The 17146-nt window shown below is 45.8% G+C and overlaps 1 protein-coding gene across 7 annotated transcripts in view; it reads left to right on the top strand.

Moving 5' to 3' along the window:
- The window catches only part of DNAH9 (dynein axonemal heavy chain 9), a 377141-nt gene that overhangs the window by 324546 nt on the left and 35449 nt on the right, over positions 1-17146 (top strand). For all 7 annotated transcript variants that reach the window (XM_063799007.1, XM_016932363.4, XM_063799008.1 and 4 more), the window contains 4 exons: positions 4878-5005; positions 10894-11121; positions 13058-13249; positions 14940-15131. In XM_063799007.1, the coding sequence (XP_063655077.1) occupies positions 4878-5005; positions 10894-11121; positions 13058-13249; positions 14940-15131 (740 nt within the window). The remainder of the gene's footprint in view (positions 1-4877; positions 5006-10893; positions 11122-13057; positions 13250-14939; positions 15132-17146) is intronic.

The following is a 17146-nucleotide window of genomic DNA, read 5'->3' as shown; positions in this document are numbered from 1 at the left end:
CCCAGGCTGGCCTTGAACTCCTGAGCTCAAGCAACCTGCCCACCTCAACCTCCCAAAGTGCTGGGATTATAGGCATGAGTCACCACTCCCAGCCCTCTTTTCTTTAAAAGGCAAGTAAAAGATAGATAAGCTGAGGCAAGTACAGTCTTTAGAGAGAGGATTCAGGATTCATGGAGTATTGTTTTTTTGTGATGAGCGAAACTGATTCGTGCATGTGCTGGGGAGCAGAAGAGTGAATAGAGACAAAGGTTAAAGATACAAAAAGAGGGCCGGGCGCAGTGGCTCATGCCTGTAATCCCAGCACTTTGGGAGGCCGAGGTGAGCAGATCACGAGGTCAGGAGATCGAGACCATCCTGGCTAACACGGTGAAACCCTATCTCTACTAAAAATACAAAAAATTAGCCAGGTGGGGTGGTGGGCGCCTGTAGTCCCAGCTACTCGGGAGGCTGAGGCAGGAGAATGGCATGAACCCGGGAGGTAGAGCTTGCAGTGAGCTGAGATCGCGCCACTGCACTCCAGCCTGGGCAACAGAGCGAGACTCCGTCTCAAAAAAAAAGAAAAAAAAAAAAAAAAAAGAGGGATCCATTAGGAGACATAACGACAGAGGGAAATGGGTAACATAGCCGGCTTCTGGACACATTGAAAGAGTACCAAAGCGCTTCGAAATTGAGAATCACAAGCTGGTGATGGTGCCAATTCACCAAACATGTGAATTATTCCTTTTATTAATACTTAAACTCAGAGGTGGGGTCTTAGAAAGTTGAGTAGTAAGTAGGGAAGTAGAAGGAGGCAATGGAGTTGAGGACTTGGGCTCAAATTAAGGATTATTGGGTCCATATTAAAATAAGAGGAGGTAAAGGTGAAATTAGAAAAAAACAAAGGGACCAAAGGACTCAACATTTCACTGAAGTAGAAAAATAGGTGGGGAAGAAATAAGAAGGTAAAAAATCTAGGAAGTAGGAAGTGAAATTCATGAGTGGACATGGAAGAATCATGTTTCAGACACAGGACAGATCTCCATGATGGGAGAGCCCTGGGTGTGGCCATTGGGAATCAGCAGCAGAAATGAAATGGAGTTAAGTTCTTTCTTTCTTTCTTTTTTTTTTTTTTTTTTTGAGACAGAGTTTCGCTCTTGTCACCCAGGCTGGAGTGCAAGGGCGCAATCTCAGCTCACCACAACCTCTGCCTCCCAGGTTCAAGCGATTCTCCTGCCTCAGCCCCCTGAGTAGCTGGGATTACAGGCATGTGTCACCATGCCTGGCTAATTTTGTATTTTTAGTATAAAAGGGGTTTCTCCATGTTGGTTAGGCTGGCCTCGAACTCCCGACCTCAGGTGATCCACCCGCCTCAGCCTCCAAAAGTGCTGGGATTATGGTTGGAGTTAAGCTCTTTCAAGATGAGGTTGGGCACAGTGGCTCATGCCTGTAATCCCAGCACTTTGGGAGGCCGAGGTGGGTGGATCACCTGAGGTCGGGAGTTTGAGACCAGCCTGTCTAACATGGTGAAACCCCATCTCTACTAAAAATACACAAATTAGCCGGGCATGGTGGCATGTGCCTGTAGTCCCAGCTACTCGGGAGGCTGAGGCAGGAGAATTGCTTGAACCTAGGAGGCAGAGGTTGCAGTGAGCTGAGATTGCGCCATTGCACTCCAGTCTGGGTGACAGAGCAAGACTCCATCTCAAAAAAAAAAAAAAAAAAAAGAAAAGAAAAAAGAAAGAAAGATGAGGAAACATGAGGCTGGGTGTTGTCTGAGTCATCCATAGTGACATTAGAGTTTACCAAGATGATGATGAAACAGGAACCAAGTTCCAAAGCCCCTAATACAAATGAGACTCACTGAAAAGTTGGTAGAAGGCAGAGAACATAAAAGTTAGTAAATAATAAAACCAGATGACATGTGCTTTCAGTGAGAAAGGGGTTTTTGGTCGGGTGCAGTGGCTCGTGCCTATAATCCCAGCACTTTGGGAGGCCGAGGTGGGTGGATCACTTGGGGTCAGGAGTTTGAGACCAGCCTGGCCAACATAGTGAAAGCTTATCTCTACTAAAAACACAAAAATTAGCCAGGCATGGTGGCAGGCACCTGTAATCCCAGCTACTTGGGAGGCTGAGGCAGGAGGATTGCTTGAATCTGAGAGGTGGAGGCTGCAGTGAGGCGAGATCGTACCACTGCACTCCAGCCTGGGTGTAATCCCAGCTACTCGGGAGGCTGAGGCAGGAGAATCGCTTGAATCTGGGAGGTGGAGGTTGCAGTAAGGTGAGATCGTGCCACTGCACTCCAGCCTGGGTGAAAAAAGAAAAAGAAAAAGAAAAAAAGGTGTTTTTTTTTTTTCTTTTTTATGAAGGTGGAGAAGAAATAGCCTCCAAGTAGCAAGAAAACACTAGAAAAAATGTTCCCCTTCCAACGCCAACGCCATAGGGGTATGGAACTAGGGAGAGGACTGTAGGAGTTGTGATGTCCTCAGAGAGACTAGAGGTCAGTGACGCACACCGTAAAGATGTTAAAAGAGGTTGACAGTGGTGCACAGTTCCAGGTGACACCACCATATGTAGAGCTGGAAGGAAAGTCAGAAAAGGAGAGATGAGTCACAAGCAGTAGGGGTGGAGGCATGGAAGCACCAGCATACAACGATCTGAAGGTGAAATCCTGAGACACTGGAGGGACTTGCTCAAGGCCCAATAAGCCATCTGAGAGCCTCACAGTTGCAAAGGGAAAGACCTCGCAAGGTTACCTCCGCACCCATGAGGCTCACATGGGATGCGGCCACCTTTGGCTGAGTGTTCAGTTAGTGAGAATCCCATCCATTTTTCCCCTTCTCAATGTTTCCAAGATCCATTGCTTTCTTCTCCGCCTCATTGTCATGCCTCAAGCCCAGACTAATGCAGACTGATCCCAGCTGGGCTCTGCAGTGCTAAGCTTTGCCCGTGATGATCCCTCCAGTCTGGAATTTTCAAACTAATCTTTATTAAATAACCTCTTTGCCTATATCCTTCTGTTGCTAATAAACAAAATGAACAGGCCCTTTTGTGAGCAGAAATGTCACAGAAGACATCTAAAAGTCCCAACACTTTTTATCCTGGTATTTTTTCTGGAATGAATTGTTTATCTCCCCACTTCCAAAGCTGACATCAAATGTTTTGCCAACTAAGATTTATAATTTAATAACGGTGTTTCTTGGGTTCATCTCAGTTAAGTCTCCAATATCTATTTCTTACTACAAAAAGTCATCATCTTGCGTTGTCCTGTACATTTCAATGACAGTCTATACATTGTTTATATTTAAAAGAAATATTCAATATTAACACTTGTTTCCAAAAATTTTCTTGCACAAGTATCAAACTACATCTTCACTTTTAGTTCCTCTGAAACTAAATTTTTTTAAGTATGGATTTTTATTATTTCTTTTTCGATTTCTCCCCTTTTGTCTACTTCACCTTGCTAGAAAAATCGCTTAATGATTCCTTCATGGTATTATACATTTTTATGATCCTTTTATCTAAAGAATATTATGTAATTTCTCTACATTTTATTGGATTGTGCTAAGAGCGAATGTTCTCTATATTAGGGTCATTTCTTAGTGTTGTTTCCCTTGGGCGTGGAGAGCAGCTGAAGCCCATTGGTCTTGCTTCAGTGGTACGGCTGCCACATTTGTGTGTGTGGTCATTCTCTTAATCCATCTGCAACACCAGCAACCCTTATATACATCCAACAGAAAATTCACACCTACACAACGAAACAGCTTCATGTCTTGCCTCTCTTCACCCTAATTCATGCAAAATGATGAGATAACTCTTTTCTATGTGTTGGGAATGATAGGAGAGGAGGTTAATAGGGCATAAAGTACAGGAAGCCAGAACTACCTGAATCCTGCCCCTACTGGCCACACCTCCCAGTAAAGTTCCAGAGAAGACACAATATTTATTCAGAGGACAAGGCAAGCCACAAAGGACCACACCCATATGCTTGCTACTCTCTCACCCTTCTCTCATCAGCACTCCCTAGAATGGTGGACCCATATCTGGTCTGCAGGTAAGACACATAAAGAATAGCATCAGCAATCCTACCCCTCTTTGGGAATTAAGTGAAGAGGGAAGAGTGAAGTGATTTTGGTCTGAACAAGTGCTTCTTTTTTTTTTGTTTGTTTTGTTTTGTTTTGACACGGAGTTTCGCTCTTGTTGCCCAGGCTGGAGTGCAATGGTGTGATCTCGTCTCACTGCAACCTCCGCCTCCTGGGTTCAAGTGATTCTCCTGCCTCAGCCTCCCTAGTAGCTGGGATTACAGGCACCTCCCACCACACCCAGCTAATTTTTTGTATTTTTAGTAAAGATGAGGTTTCACTATGTTGGCCAGGCTGGTCTTGAACTCCTGACCTCAGGCGATCCACCTGCTGCCTCAGCCTCCCAAAGTGCTGGGATTACAGGAGTGAGCCAGTGGCGCAATCTCGGCTCATTGCAAGGTCCGCCTCCTGGGTTCACGCCATTCTCCTGCCTCAGCCTCCCGAGTAGCTGGGACTACAGGCGCCCACCACCACGCCCAGCTAATTTTTTGTATTTTTAGCAGAGATGGGGTTTCACTGTGTTAGCCAGGATGGTCTCGATCTCCTGACCTGGTGATCCGCTCGCCTCGGCATCCCAAAGTGCTGGGATTACAGGCATGAGCCACTGCGCCCGGCTCAAGTGCTTCCTTTTATATGAGAACAAAAAGCTGGAAGAAGTAGCCCCCTGTGAAGGAAAAGGGTCAGTATATGAGGTTTGGGTTATAGATTTGGGCATGCCCGTGTTTGAGGGGTGATCTGAGCGTGTGCATTTCCTTATGAACATCAAACATCCATCATTAGACACAAGAAATAATAACGACGACTCCATCCTCCTTTTAGGAAGAAAACTTGGATACACCTTCAACAATCAGAACTTTCACAACGTGTCTTTGGGGCAAGGACAGGAAGTGGTGGCTGAGGCTGCGCTGGACCTCGCTGCCAAGAAAGGTCACTGGGTTATTTTGCAGGTATGTTCCTCTACCCTTGTCTGGGTTATCTTGACCCATACTTGCCTCATCCCACGCTCACTGGGCATCTCCATCCACTCTTAGCTTCTCCCCACCTGTCCTTTCACACTCTTGTCCCCTTCATTTCTTCATCTTCTCTCTTTCCAGTTCTCCTCACTCATATGTTCTCTTCCCCAGACCACGTCCAGGAACAATCCTTCTCCCCTCACCTGCTCTGTCACTCTCTCTAGTTTAAATAGCTCTACTTATAAAAGAAACAGATTCCCACTCTAATAGGCGTTCAGGAAGTTAGCATTTACGTTGAAGGCCCTGGCAGCTGGATGCTCTCAACAGCTGGTTTCTTCCTGTGAATTTCATGGCACGTTCCTCTGCTGTGCCTTTCTTTTGGGCTGTGTGTCATATGCTCTTCGTCACGGGCATGACTAGGATATGGGAGCAACCTTAGCCTCTTCACTGAGAGCTCTTGTTGGTGTTTGGAAATCTGGAACCCCTACTACTGATAATTTAACCGAACAGTTACAAGGAAAAAAAGGCTACCTCTCTTCTATCAGAAGAGAGAGTTAAATTAAAGAATTTAGCCCTCTCTATTAACCCCTATTAAATTTTATTTAACCCCTATTAAATTATTTCATTTAACCAATTTTCCAATTTTCGTTCAACAATTACTACTAACTCTTTTTTTTTTTTTTTTTTTTTTGAGATGGAGTCTTGCTCTGTCGCCTAGGCTGGAGTGCAATGGCGCAATCTCAACTCACTGCAACCTCCGCCTCCCGGGTTCAAGCGATTCTCCTGCCTCAGCCTCCTGAGGAGCTGGGATTACAGGAGCGCACCACCACGCCCGGCTAATTTTTGTATTTTTAGTAGAGACAGGGTTTCACCATGTTGGCCAGGCTTGTCTTGAACTTCAGAACTCAAGTGATCTACCTGCGTCGGCCTCCCAAAGTGCTGGGATTACAGGCATGAGCCACTGCACCCAGCCTAACTACTACTAACTCTTACATAGCATTTTACAGTAGACAAAACCTTTTCAAATCCATCTCTCAGGGCCAGCCTGCCTAATCCTCTTTTATGCCACTTGTATAGATGCTGGCGTGGCAGAATGCATAGCTTGCTCCTCTTTTCTCCTAGAACATTTTGGAATCTTCTATTAGAGCTCCATTGCTACGTTGACATGGTTTATTTTATGACTGTATTCTCCACTAAATTTTTTAGGTAAAGAGATGTTCCTTCTTTACCTTTTATCACCCAGCCCACTGCCTTGAACATAGCAGACACTGAAACAAAAGGCCGGTGGGTCAAGGAATCCATGAAGAAATTAAAGAAAGAATAAATGCAAAAGCCAGTCACTCCCATTCTTCCTGGCTTTCACTACCATGAACCTCCCCCATCTCCTGATTACTGGTGACATCACATCTTGCTGCTGGGTCTTTGTCCTTAATTATTCTGTTGTTTATTTGGAGCCTAGCAACTGAGAGATCTGCCCCTCCCAGGGCCTCCTTTTCCAGAAACATCAGGAAGTTCAGGAGAAAAGATAATAACAGCTGAGTTTCCTCCTTCCTCCCTCATGGGTCAGCACAGTGCTTGAAGGTGAGACCTCCCCACCCCCTCAGGCACATTTGCCAAGAGACTTCTCCAGACGCCAGTGCTGGGAACCCAGGCACTTGTCATGGACATCAGAGTCTGTTTCTGAAACTGTGGTGCCGCCTCTGCTGCCCCCATTGTCCCCCAGCATCTATTGGCCATGCAGGGCACCAAAATCTTATGCTGATGTGGTTGCTCAGAGTTCTCCAACACTGAACTCAATATTCCATCTTTATTTCCTGGTGACTGGACATTTCCAAAGGAAAATTGTGCCAAATAATCTGGATGCCTGCCTTTCCCCCTGAATAAAGCATTGGAGTATTGAATAGACGTAATCTGTCCAAACTGTAAAGTGCTCACAGAAACAAAAGATCCTTACTGGTTTGTGAAATCTCTTGTAGAAATCATAGCTATCTGGTTCTAAGAATTTCCTGATGTACTGAACTAGACTGGACCAGAATCCTACCCGGCAATGTTTCCCAGCCTGTAAACCTGAGAGATTCTCTGAAAAAAAAAAAAAAAAAAAAGCTGGGGGGGAGGAATACACTTAACAAATTCCTATTTCAAATGTTGGAAAATACTACATACAAATTCCTTTTAAGGATATTTTCAATGATATCAATAGGCTAATGGTTCTGAGAATCCTTTGGTATAGAAATCTTATTCCATCCAGTATTTCCCAAATTCCGTTGAACACAGGCCTTCTTTTTTTTTTTTTTTTTTTCCTTCAACTTTTATTTTAAGTTCTGGGGTACATGTGCAGGATGTGCAGGTTTGTTACATAGGTAAACATATGCCATGGTGGTTTGCTGCACAGATCAACCCATCACCTAGGTATTAAGCCCAGCATCCATTAGCTGTTCTTCCTGATGCTCTCCCTCTCCCCCTATTCCACAACAGGCCTCAGTGTGTTTGTTCCCCGCCCCGTGTGTCTATGTGTTCTCATTGTTCAGCTCCCACTTATAAGTGAGAACATGCAGTGTTTGGTTTTCTGTTCCCGCTTTAGTTTGCTGAGGGTAACGGCTTCCAGCTCCATTCATTTCCCTGCAAAGGACATGATCTCGTTCCTTTTTATGGCTGCATAGTATTCCATGGTGTATATGTACCACATTTTCTTTATCTAGTCTATCATTGATGAGCAGTTGGGTTGATTCCAAGTCTTTGCTATTGTGAATAGTGCTGCCGTGAACATATGCATGCATGTATCTTTATAATAAAATGATTTATATTCCTTTGGGCTTATACCCAGTAATAGGATTGGTGGATCAAATGGTATTTCTGCTTCTGTATCTTTGAGGAATTGCTACACTGTCTTCCACAACGGTTGAACTAATTTACACTCCCACCAACAGCATAAAAGGGTTCCTTTTTCTCCGAAACCTCACCAGCATCTGTTGTTTCTTGACTTTTTAATAATCGGCATTCTGACTGGCGTGAGATGGTATCTCATTGTGGTTCTGATTTGCATTTCTCTAACGATCAACGATGTTGAGCTTCTTTTCATTTGTTTGTTGGCCACAATGAATATCTTCTTTTGAGAAGTGTCAGTTCATGTTCTTTGCCCATTTTTTAATGAGGTTGTTTGTTTTTTGCTTGTAAATTTGTTTAAGTTCCTTGTAGACTCAGGATATTAGACTTGTGTCAGGTCTAATTGCAAAAATTTTCTCCCATTCCATAAGTTGTCTTTTCACTCTGATGATAGTTTATTTTCCTGGGAAGAAGCTCTTTAGTTTAATCAGATCCCACTTGTTAATTTTTGCTTTTGTTGCAATTGCTTTTAGCATTTTTGTCATAAAATCTTTGCCCATGCCTATGTCCTGACTGATATTGCTAGATTTTCTTCTAGGGTTCTTATAGTTTTGGATTTTATGTTTAAGTCTTTAATCTGTGTTGAGTTAATTTTTTATAAGGTATAAGGAAGGAGTCTAGTTTCAATTGTTTGCATATGGCTAGCCAGTTCTCCCAGCACCATTTATTAAATAGGGAATCCTTTTGCCATTGCTTGTTTTTGTCAGGTTTGTCGAAGATCTGATGGTTGTAGGTGTGCAGGAACACAGACCTTCTTTATGGATCTAACATCTTTTAACATCCCATGGCACACTTTTGGGAAATGCTGCCTGAGGACCCTGACCCAGATGAACTAGGGCTTCTCTTCTGGGAGAGCTGGCTTCTCTGGTCCTGGGTGAGAGAGCAGCAAGGCTCACAGTCTTCCCGCTCTTCCTTCCTGGCTGTAGGAGCTGTTGTGTGGATTTCCCAACCCAAGCCCATCAACCCCGTGGGGCAGCCTCGAGGATCTCTGAATCCACCCCAGGGTTCTATACACAAGCAACAGACATTCCTTCTCCCAGACCTGCCCAGTAGCAGAACTTGGAGTTTCTAAAGGAGCAGCCAAATTACCCACATGTAGGTTGCTGGTGATGCTGGCTAAAAGAAACCCTGGCTCTCAAGTAGCCCACTAAACACTCTGCTCCAATTGATTTGATTATAAGTAAATTATTTAATTTCACCAATTTTCATCTCAACAACTACTACTATCCCTTACATAGCATTTTACAGTATACAAAACCCTTTTATTTATTTATTTATTTATTTATTTATTTTGTAGAGATGGGGTTTCACCATGTTGGCCAGGCTGGTATTGAACTCCTGGCCTCAAGCAATCCACCCGCCTTGGCCTCCCAAAGTGCTGGGATTACATATGTGAGCCACTGCACCCAGTCCTACAAAACCCTTTCAAATCCATTTCTTTGGTTATCTGCAGCCACTCTGAAATAAGTATAGCAAACGTTATTGTTATTTCTCTTCTTATAGAAGAGAAGGCAGCACTCAAAGACCAAATTACTGTGGTCCAAGTGCTGGGCTCAGCTCTGATCTGTGTATTTAAGGCTTTGCATGCTTACTTCCTCAAATATTTATCAAGGAGCTTTTATCTATCCATTATAATAAAACACATTGCAATGAAGCCAGGTGACTCCCCTTACTACAGTGAAAGGTGCATTCTGCAAAGCACTGGTAAGAAACAAATGTAGGTTTTGATAGATAGACAGCAATCAAACGTTGGGAGGAGGAGACAGGCTCAAAGACCAGACAGAGGAGCTTGGGATTAGAGTAGAGAGCCTTGTTTGGTCTTTGAGCAGCAATGACTCAGTGTGTTTCAGGAAGATAAGTTTGGCAACAATTAACAGAGTGGTTTGGAGAGTGGAGAGAGAAGACTCAGGAAAGCTAGCTAGAAAGAGTTTAAATCAGTGCCTTTCAAATGTTAACATATGTACAAATTACCGGAGGATCTCATTAAAAGGTGCTGATTCAGTAAGTTTGGGCAGGACCTTAGATTCTGCATTTCTAACTAGCTCCCAGGTACTGCCAACAATGTTGATCCATGAGCTCCAATTTGTACCATCAAGGTTTCAAATAATCTAGCTGTCAGGTAATGGGGAGTTAGACTTGGAAGATGACCAAGTGTTACAGCCTTTTTTTTTTTTTTTTTTTTTTTTTTGAGACGGAGTCTCACTCTGTCACCCAGGCTGGAGCGCAGTGGCGTGATCTTGGCTCACTGCAAGCTCCGCCTCCCGGGTTCATGTCATTCTCCTCTCTCAGCCTCCTGAGTAGCTGGGACTACAGGCGCCCACCACCATGCCCAGCTAATTTTTTGTATTTTTAGTAGAGACGGGGTTTCACCGTGTTAGCCAGGATGGTCTCGATCTCCTGACCTCGTGATCCGCCTGCCTCAGCCTCCCAAAGTGCTGGGATTACAGGCGTTAGCCACCGCGCCTGGCTGTGTTACACTCTTAAATTGTGGTCTCCAGACCAGTAGCATCTGCATCACCAGGGAGCTTGTTAGAAATGCACATTCTCAGGCCCCATCCTGGACCTGCTGAATCTGAAACTCTGGGCTGGGGCACAAGAATCTGTGTTGTAAGAAGCCCTTCAGGTTATTCCCATGCACAGGCAAGTTTAAAAACATTATGCTGGAAAGCCTTAGGATAGCAAGAGATAGAGTTTAACTGCAGAATACTGGGAGGTCCTCACTACTGGGCATCCCAGAACTCTTTTCTATGATGTGATTTAAGACACTTCTGCCATTAAAAGTCATTGAGTTGCACAACATGTGAGTGCATGTAACGCCGTTAACTGTCCACTTAAAAAGGGTTTGAGATGTAAATTTTCTGTTACGTCTTACCACAATTTTTAAAAATTATGTGATGCTAAGACCAGTCCCCCCTCTGGCTGCCTTCCTGACAACTGTTTACTGCTAACAGAGCTAAGCAGATGCCTGTATTGAGGGGGGGCTCCTTCCTTCCCACTAGAACATTCACCTGGTGGCCAAGTGGCTCAGCACCCTGGAGAAGAAGCTGGAGGAGCACAGTGAGAACAGCCACCCAGAGTTCAGGGTCTTCATGAGTGCAGAGCCGGCACCCTCCCCTGAGGGCCACATCATCCCCCAGGGCATCCTGGAGAACTCCATTAAGATCACCAATGAGCCCCCCACGGGCATGCATGCCAACCTGCACAAGGCCCTGGACAACTTCACTCAGGTACGGCCCCGGGAGGGAGGCAAAAACAGCAGCACACCTCACAGTCAGCTGATGCAAACTGGTGGGGGGAGAGCATGCAACTCAGAAGGGAGTCGGGTGCTGGTTGGGCTACGGAGCAATGCTGATGTGGGTAAAATGTTCCCACCTGATGCCCACTCAGGGCAACCCCACTCTCCATTGCCAGATAACCCCAGGGGAGTAGAGCTCAGGACGTTTCTTTGGCAAGAGATGCGGGGAAGCCTTCTGCAAGTTTACTGTTACCTAATATTCCAAGATGAAGAAGGACACGTTGTTATACATCTCATTGATAAGATACACTGGGTCACACACTGATGGGCTATCTTCAGGCAGAGAGATGACACTGTCAATCAGATGATATCACTTGACGTCTACGTGAATCTTGAGTATCAAGGGTTCAAAGAATCCAGGTGTTAGGTAGTGGGGATATGGATTTGCAATGTAACTGCATGTTAGACCCCCTAAAGTATGGCCCCTGGACCAGCAGCATCAGCATCACCTGGAAACTTGTTAGAAATGCAGATTTTTCTGTTGTCCCAGCTACCCGGGAGGCTGAGGCAAGAGAATGGCGTGAACCTGGGAGGCGGAGCTTGCAGTGAGCCGAGATTGCGCCACTGCACTCCAGCCTGGGCGACACAGCGAGACTCCATCTCAAAAAAACAAAAAAACAAAAAAAAAACAAAAATTGCAGATTTTTAGGCCCCAATCTGAAACTCTGGGCTGGGGCCCAGGAATCTGTTTTAATGAACCCTCCAGGAGATTCTTATACACAGTCAAGTTTGAGAATACTGTGCTCCAGAGAGACCCAGAATATCAAGTGTTCAAACGCAGACCACTACGTTTCCATTATGGGGAATTTAAAGGCTTATGTTGTAGCGTATTTATTTGAAGCCAGGTCCAAGCCCGTGGTGGCCAACTTTGTATATGAAGTTGTACTGTCAAAGTCTGCGGCCCAGGCCTCTTTGATCTTCTCAAGAAGGCACTATTTCTCTTTGGTTCTCTCTTGAGAGTTCCACCTCCCTGGGCAGGAGAGTACCCAAAGGCCTGAATTGTAGCAGAGTGGAGGCCATCAGATCACCTTAAAATCCATCTGCCACACCACGCCTTGGTGGAATTCAGGGAGAGGGTTCCAGCAGCTGCTAGGGAGGTTTTCTTCTTGGTTGTCATCTTGTCATAGTACCAGTGCATCTCAGGTTTCCCAGAAGCCCTGCCAGCTCACATGTGTCAGATGGGTCATGCAGGTTATTTGAGATGGGCCATCCAACAGGATGACTGTGCCACCTAAACCAACATAAACCTTTGGGGTCTGGTTTAAGCCTAAAGTAAGATGAAGACCATGTAACAGTCAGAGTCTCAGAAGATTTTACTGACTGTGTGACACCCTTGTAGTGTAGGAGTCCAGCAGCCCAACTCTGGGCGGGAAGCTTCCACAAAGATTCAAGGAGCAAAACACATTCAGTACCCCCTGTACTCTTTTTCCCAGCTTAACTCCCAGGCAGTGATTACACCTGCTAAGGTTCCACAACAGGCAAGAAAAGCATGGTAGGAAGGGAAGATATTAGAGATGGTGCCATGGGATGTGCACCCACACCCCACACCCCGGTACACAACATTCTCATTGCATGTCACCCTGATCCCCATCAGCTACATTAGTGAACTTTATTAGCACATCCGTATGCATAAACTTGAACCCTAAACCAAACCCTATTATCACCTGAATCTAAACCTTCATTCAATGCTCAGCTAAAGCCTGACCCTTCCACACGTTCCCCCCAGGCTGTAGTCTCGCTGTAACTCAAACCCAAACCAGAATATATGGTAATGTTTTCCAACACAAACCCTGATTGTAACCCCACCCTAGCCAGCCCCGTATAAGAGAAGTTGTGTGCAAACCTTAAAAGCGACACTCTCATTTCAGGACACTCTGGAGATGTGTTCTCGGGAGACGGAGTTTAAGAGCATCCTCTTTGCTCTTTGTTACTTCCACGCGGTGGTGGCAGAAAGACGAAAATTTGGGCCCCGGGGATGGAATCGCTCATACCCCTTTAACACTGGAGACCTCACTATCTCTGTGAATGTCCTCTACAACTTCCTGGAGGCCAACGCAAAGGTAAAGGCCATGGACATTCAGGGACTAGCCAGGTTGGGAGAGGGTTAAAATTATTTGATTTTGAGGGGTGAATCAGAGGGGTCTAGGATGGGGCCTGCGAATGTGCATTTCTAACAAGCTCCCTCGTGATGCAGATGCTGCTGATTCGGGGACCATAATTTAAGAGTGTAACACGTGGTCATGTTCCAAGCCCCACTCCCCATTACCTGACAGCTAGATTATTTGAAACCTTGATAGTACAAATCGGAGCCCATGCATCAACATCATTGGCAGGACCTGGGAGCTAGTTAGAAATGCAGAATCTCAGGTCCCACCCAAACTTACTGAATCAGCGCATTTTAACGAGATTCTCTGGTAATTCGTATGCACGTTAAGGAGGGCCACCTCTCACAAGGATGATGCAGTGCTATCCTACAGAAGGGGCATGAGCACACAGAAGGGCTGCACCCCACACAGGTGGGATGAGGCAGTGCCAACCCCAGGACTAACCCAAAGGCTGAGAATAGTACAACTGTGAGGTGAGAGCCATGGACGCTCAGGAAGTCTAACTAGAGACTCACACAGTGAGTCAGTCCCATGAGAGTTTGTCCCGGGCCCCACCAGACCATACCTATGTCTTCACAGCATGGCAGGTAGACTGTGGATCAGCAGGAAGAGACTTCACACTCGCCCGATATAAGTTCCCAAACTTCGCTAACAATCAGTGCTCTTCCAATTAAGGGAATATTCACCTCGTCAAGGTTATTCTAGTTCAGGAGCCAAACACAGAGTCAACAGGGCCACCACCTCTTCCTCGTGGGGAAAACGAACCAGGCCCAGATGCCCTGAGAAATCCTTCTGTCTCCAGCCCTTGGGCCTGGGAAGCCCACTCAACAGTAATCTTTCATTGCTGGCTTTCCTCCAGTGACCTCCCTCCCTAAGTCTCACACCAATGAACTTGTGGGCTTTGTTTATTCCCTTTGAACTTTCAAAGGGGACAGTTAATCTTGTCATTAAAGGCAGAAAATTAGAAAAGTACTCTGGTCCTCACTTTTCTCCGTTTGACATTCACCTATTTAAAGAATTTCTAGGTAGAGCCTGCCTTCACTGTCACAGTTAAAAAGCTTGAAAGAGGGAAGGCATATATATATGGGGCGTGGGGTTGGCATCTTTCCTGTCTTCACTCTTTGATGTAATTCTTCAAGCTTTTTTTTTTCTTCTTTTTTTTTGAGACGGAGTTTCGCTCTTGTTGCCCAGGCTGGAGTGCAATGGCGTGACCTCAGCTCACCACAACCTCCGCCTCCCGGGTTCAAGAGATTCTCCTGTCTCAGCCTCCCGAGTAGCTGGGATTACAGGCATGCACCACCACACCCGGCTAATTTTGTATTTTTAGTAGCGACGGGGTTTCTCCATGTTGGTCAGGCTGGTCTCGAACTCCCAATCTCAGGTGATCCACCCGCCTCGGCCTCCCAAAGTGCTGGAATTACAGGCGTGAGCCACCGCGCCCGGCCTTCTTCAAGCTTTTAATGAACTCCCCAAACACCCCTAACCCTGCTGGGCACTGGGGGTATGGAGAAAAATAAGACATTGCTCCCAATCTCAAGAAGCGTCCCTCTCTTGTGGCTTTCTGTGCTGCCCAGATGGGAGGCCAGCCCCGACGCCTGTGTGGAGGCCTTCCTTCCTTCCTCTCTTTCTTTCCCCCATCACTCAGGTCCCCTATGATGATTTGCGCTACCTGTTTGGAGAGATCATGTATGGAGGCCATATCACAGATGACTGGGACAGAAGACTCTGCAGAACCTACCTGGGGGAATTCATTCGACCAGAAATGTTAGAAGGAGAACTGTCTTTGGCCCCAGGGTTCCCACTCCCAGGCAACATGGACTACAATGGTTATCATCAGGTGAGACTCTGCTCTGTGCTTCTGATGTCGTGAGGGTGCTCACAGGGCCCTGGGTATTCCTCCCACGCCGACCTGCACCACCAGGGAAGCCTCTGCTGGGACATCACCATGGGCTGCAGGCAGGGGCTGAGGCAAAAGGGCTTAGACAGCTGAGCTCATGTCAAATCTGGTCCTATGCCCCAAGCCTGCCCTGTTTAAGTTGAGAGATACGGGATTTCTATCCTCAAATTAATAATCAAATGGAGCCTTTGGAGATCTTTCGATTCTTGATGTTTGGTTCAGTCATTCTATGTGTTGCTGTTTTCTACAAATAACATCTGGGACAGTTATTTGGTTGTTTTCACTTGGGATGTTGACAAACCCTTTTTTTTTTTTTTTTTTTTTTTGAGATGGAGTCTTGCTCTGGTGCGCAGGCTGGAGTGCAGTGGCGCGATCTCTGCTCACCACAAGCTCCGCCTCCCGGGTTCACGCCATTCTCCTGCTTCAGCCTCCCAAGTAGCTGGGACTACAGGCGCCCACCACCACGCCCGGCTAATTTTATTTTTATATTTTTTTAGTAGAGACGGGGTTTCACCCTGTTAGCCAGGATGTTCTTGATCTCCTGACCTCGTGATCCGCCCACCTGGGCCTCCCAAAGTGCTGGGATTACAGGCGTGAGCCGCCGCGCCTGGCCTGACAAAGCCATTTTTCATGGAGCAAAATTTCAGGCAAGACCTTAGCCAACTTTTGGTAAAGTTTCTGTCGGTGATCCTAATATCCCTGGAGGAGCATAGTCTTATGCGGTCTTATGCCAAGATCTCTCAGGTCACTCACCCCTCCCACTCCGTGTTGGTGGCTATGAACACAGGCACATACCACATACGTATGCCACAGTCAGCATTCTCATGAAGGTTTTCTTTTCTTTTCTTTTTTGAGACGGAGTCTTGATCTGTCACCCAGGCTGGAGTACAGTGGTGCGATCTTGGCTCGCTGCAACCTCCGCCTCCCAGGTTCAAACTATTCTCCCTGCCTCAGCCTCCTGAGTAGCTGGGATTACAGGCCCCCACCACCACACCCGGTTTTTGTATTTTTTAGTGGAGACGGGGTTTCATCGTGTTGGCGAAGCTGGTCTCGAACTCCTAACCTCAGGTGATCCACCTGCCTCGGCCTCCCAAAGTGCTGGGATTACAGGTGTGAGCCACCACGCCCGGCCTCATGGAGGTTTTCTTACTATTACTTCGGTCTTTTATGTTACTATTACCACAGCTATGTTTAAAGTATTCATCTTTGCCTATTTCACCTTCCATGGAAAACATTCCGAAAGATTTTTTTTTTTTTTTTTTTTTTTTTTAAGACGGAGTCTCACTCTGTCACCCAGGCTGGAGTGGAGTAGCGCGATCTCGGCTCACTGCAACCTCTGCCTCCCTGGTTCAAGCAATTCTCCTGCCTCAGCCTCCTGAGTAGCTGGGATTACAGGCATGCGTCACCACGCCCGGCTAATTTTTGTATTTTTAGTAGAGAAGGGGTTTCACCATGTTGGCCAGGCTGGTCTCGAACTCCTGACCTCATGATCCTCCCGCCTCAGCCTCCCAAAGTGCTAGGATTACAGGCGTGAGCCACCGCGCCCGGCCCAAAAGATATTTTTTAGCAGTTTTTATTGGTAGGCTTTTGAACATGCCTAGAAAAACTCTTGAATATAAAACATAAGGGAAATATTGATCACAGGAATATTAACTGCAAGCTTTAAAAAAAATTTTTTTTAATTCATTAAACTTAAGGGTAAATCGTAAAAGTCATTTGATCCAGAAAAATTGGACCTATAAGAAGAGATTTAAAACAATAAAGCTCTTTAAGGAAAATAAGAGGAAATGTTTTTAACTACTTCACCAAAGGCAAGAAGGCTTTTCCCAGGAAAATTGTGCAACAGCGTCCCCTAGTGTCCATAGGATAATTCGACAGGAGGCTGGAGCAAGTAACAGGCAAAGGAAGTCTGTTTCTCTTATTCAGCAAGGGTGAAATCGATTTGCACATTTCCA

This window comes from Pan troglodytes, chromosome 19, assembly GCF_028858775.2.
Source record: "Pan troglodytes isolate AG18354 chromosome 19, NHGRI_mPanTro3-v2.0_pri, whole genome shotgun sequence".
In the NCBI taxonomy this organism is placed as follows: domain Eukaryota; kingdom Metazoa; phylum Chordata; class Mammalia; order Primates; family Hominidae; genus Pan; species Pan troglodytes.
The sequence above is the reverse complement of the archived record's forward strand: the minus strand, read 5'-3'. Positions and strand labels throughout refer to the sequence as shown.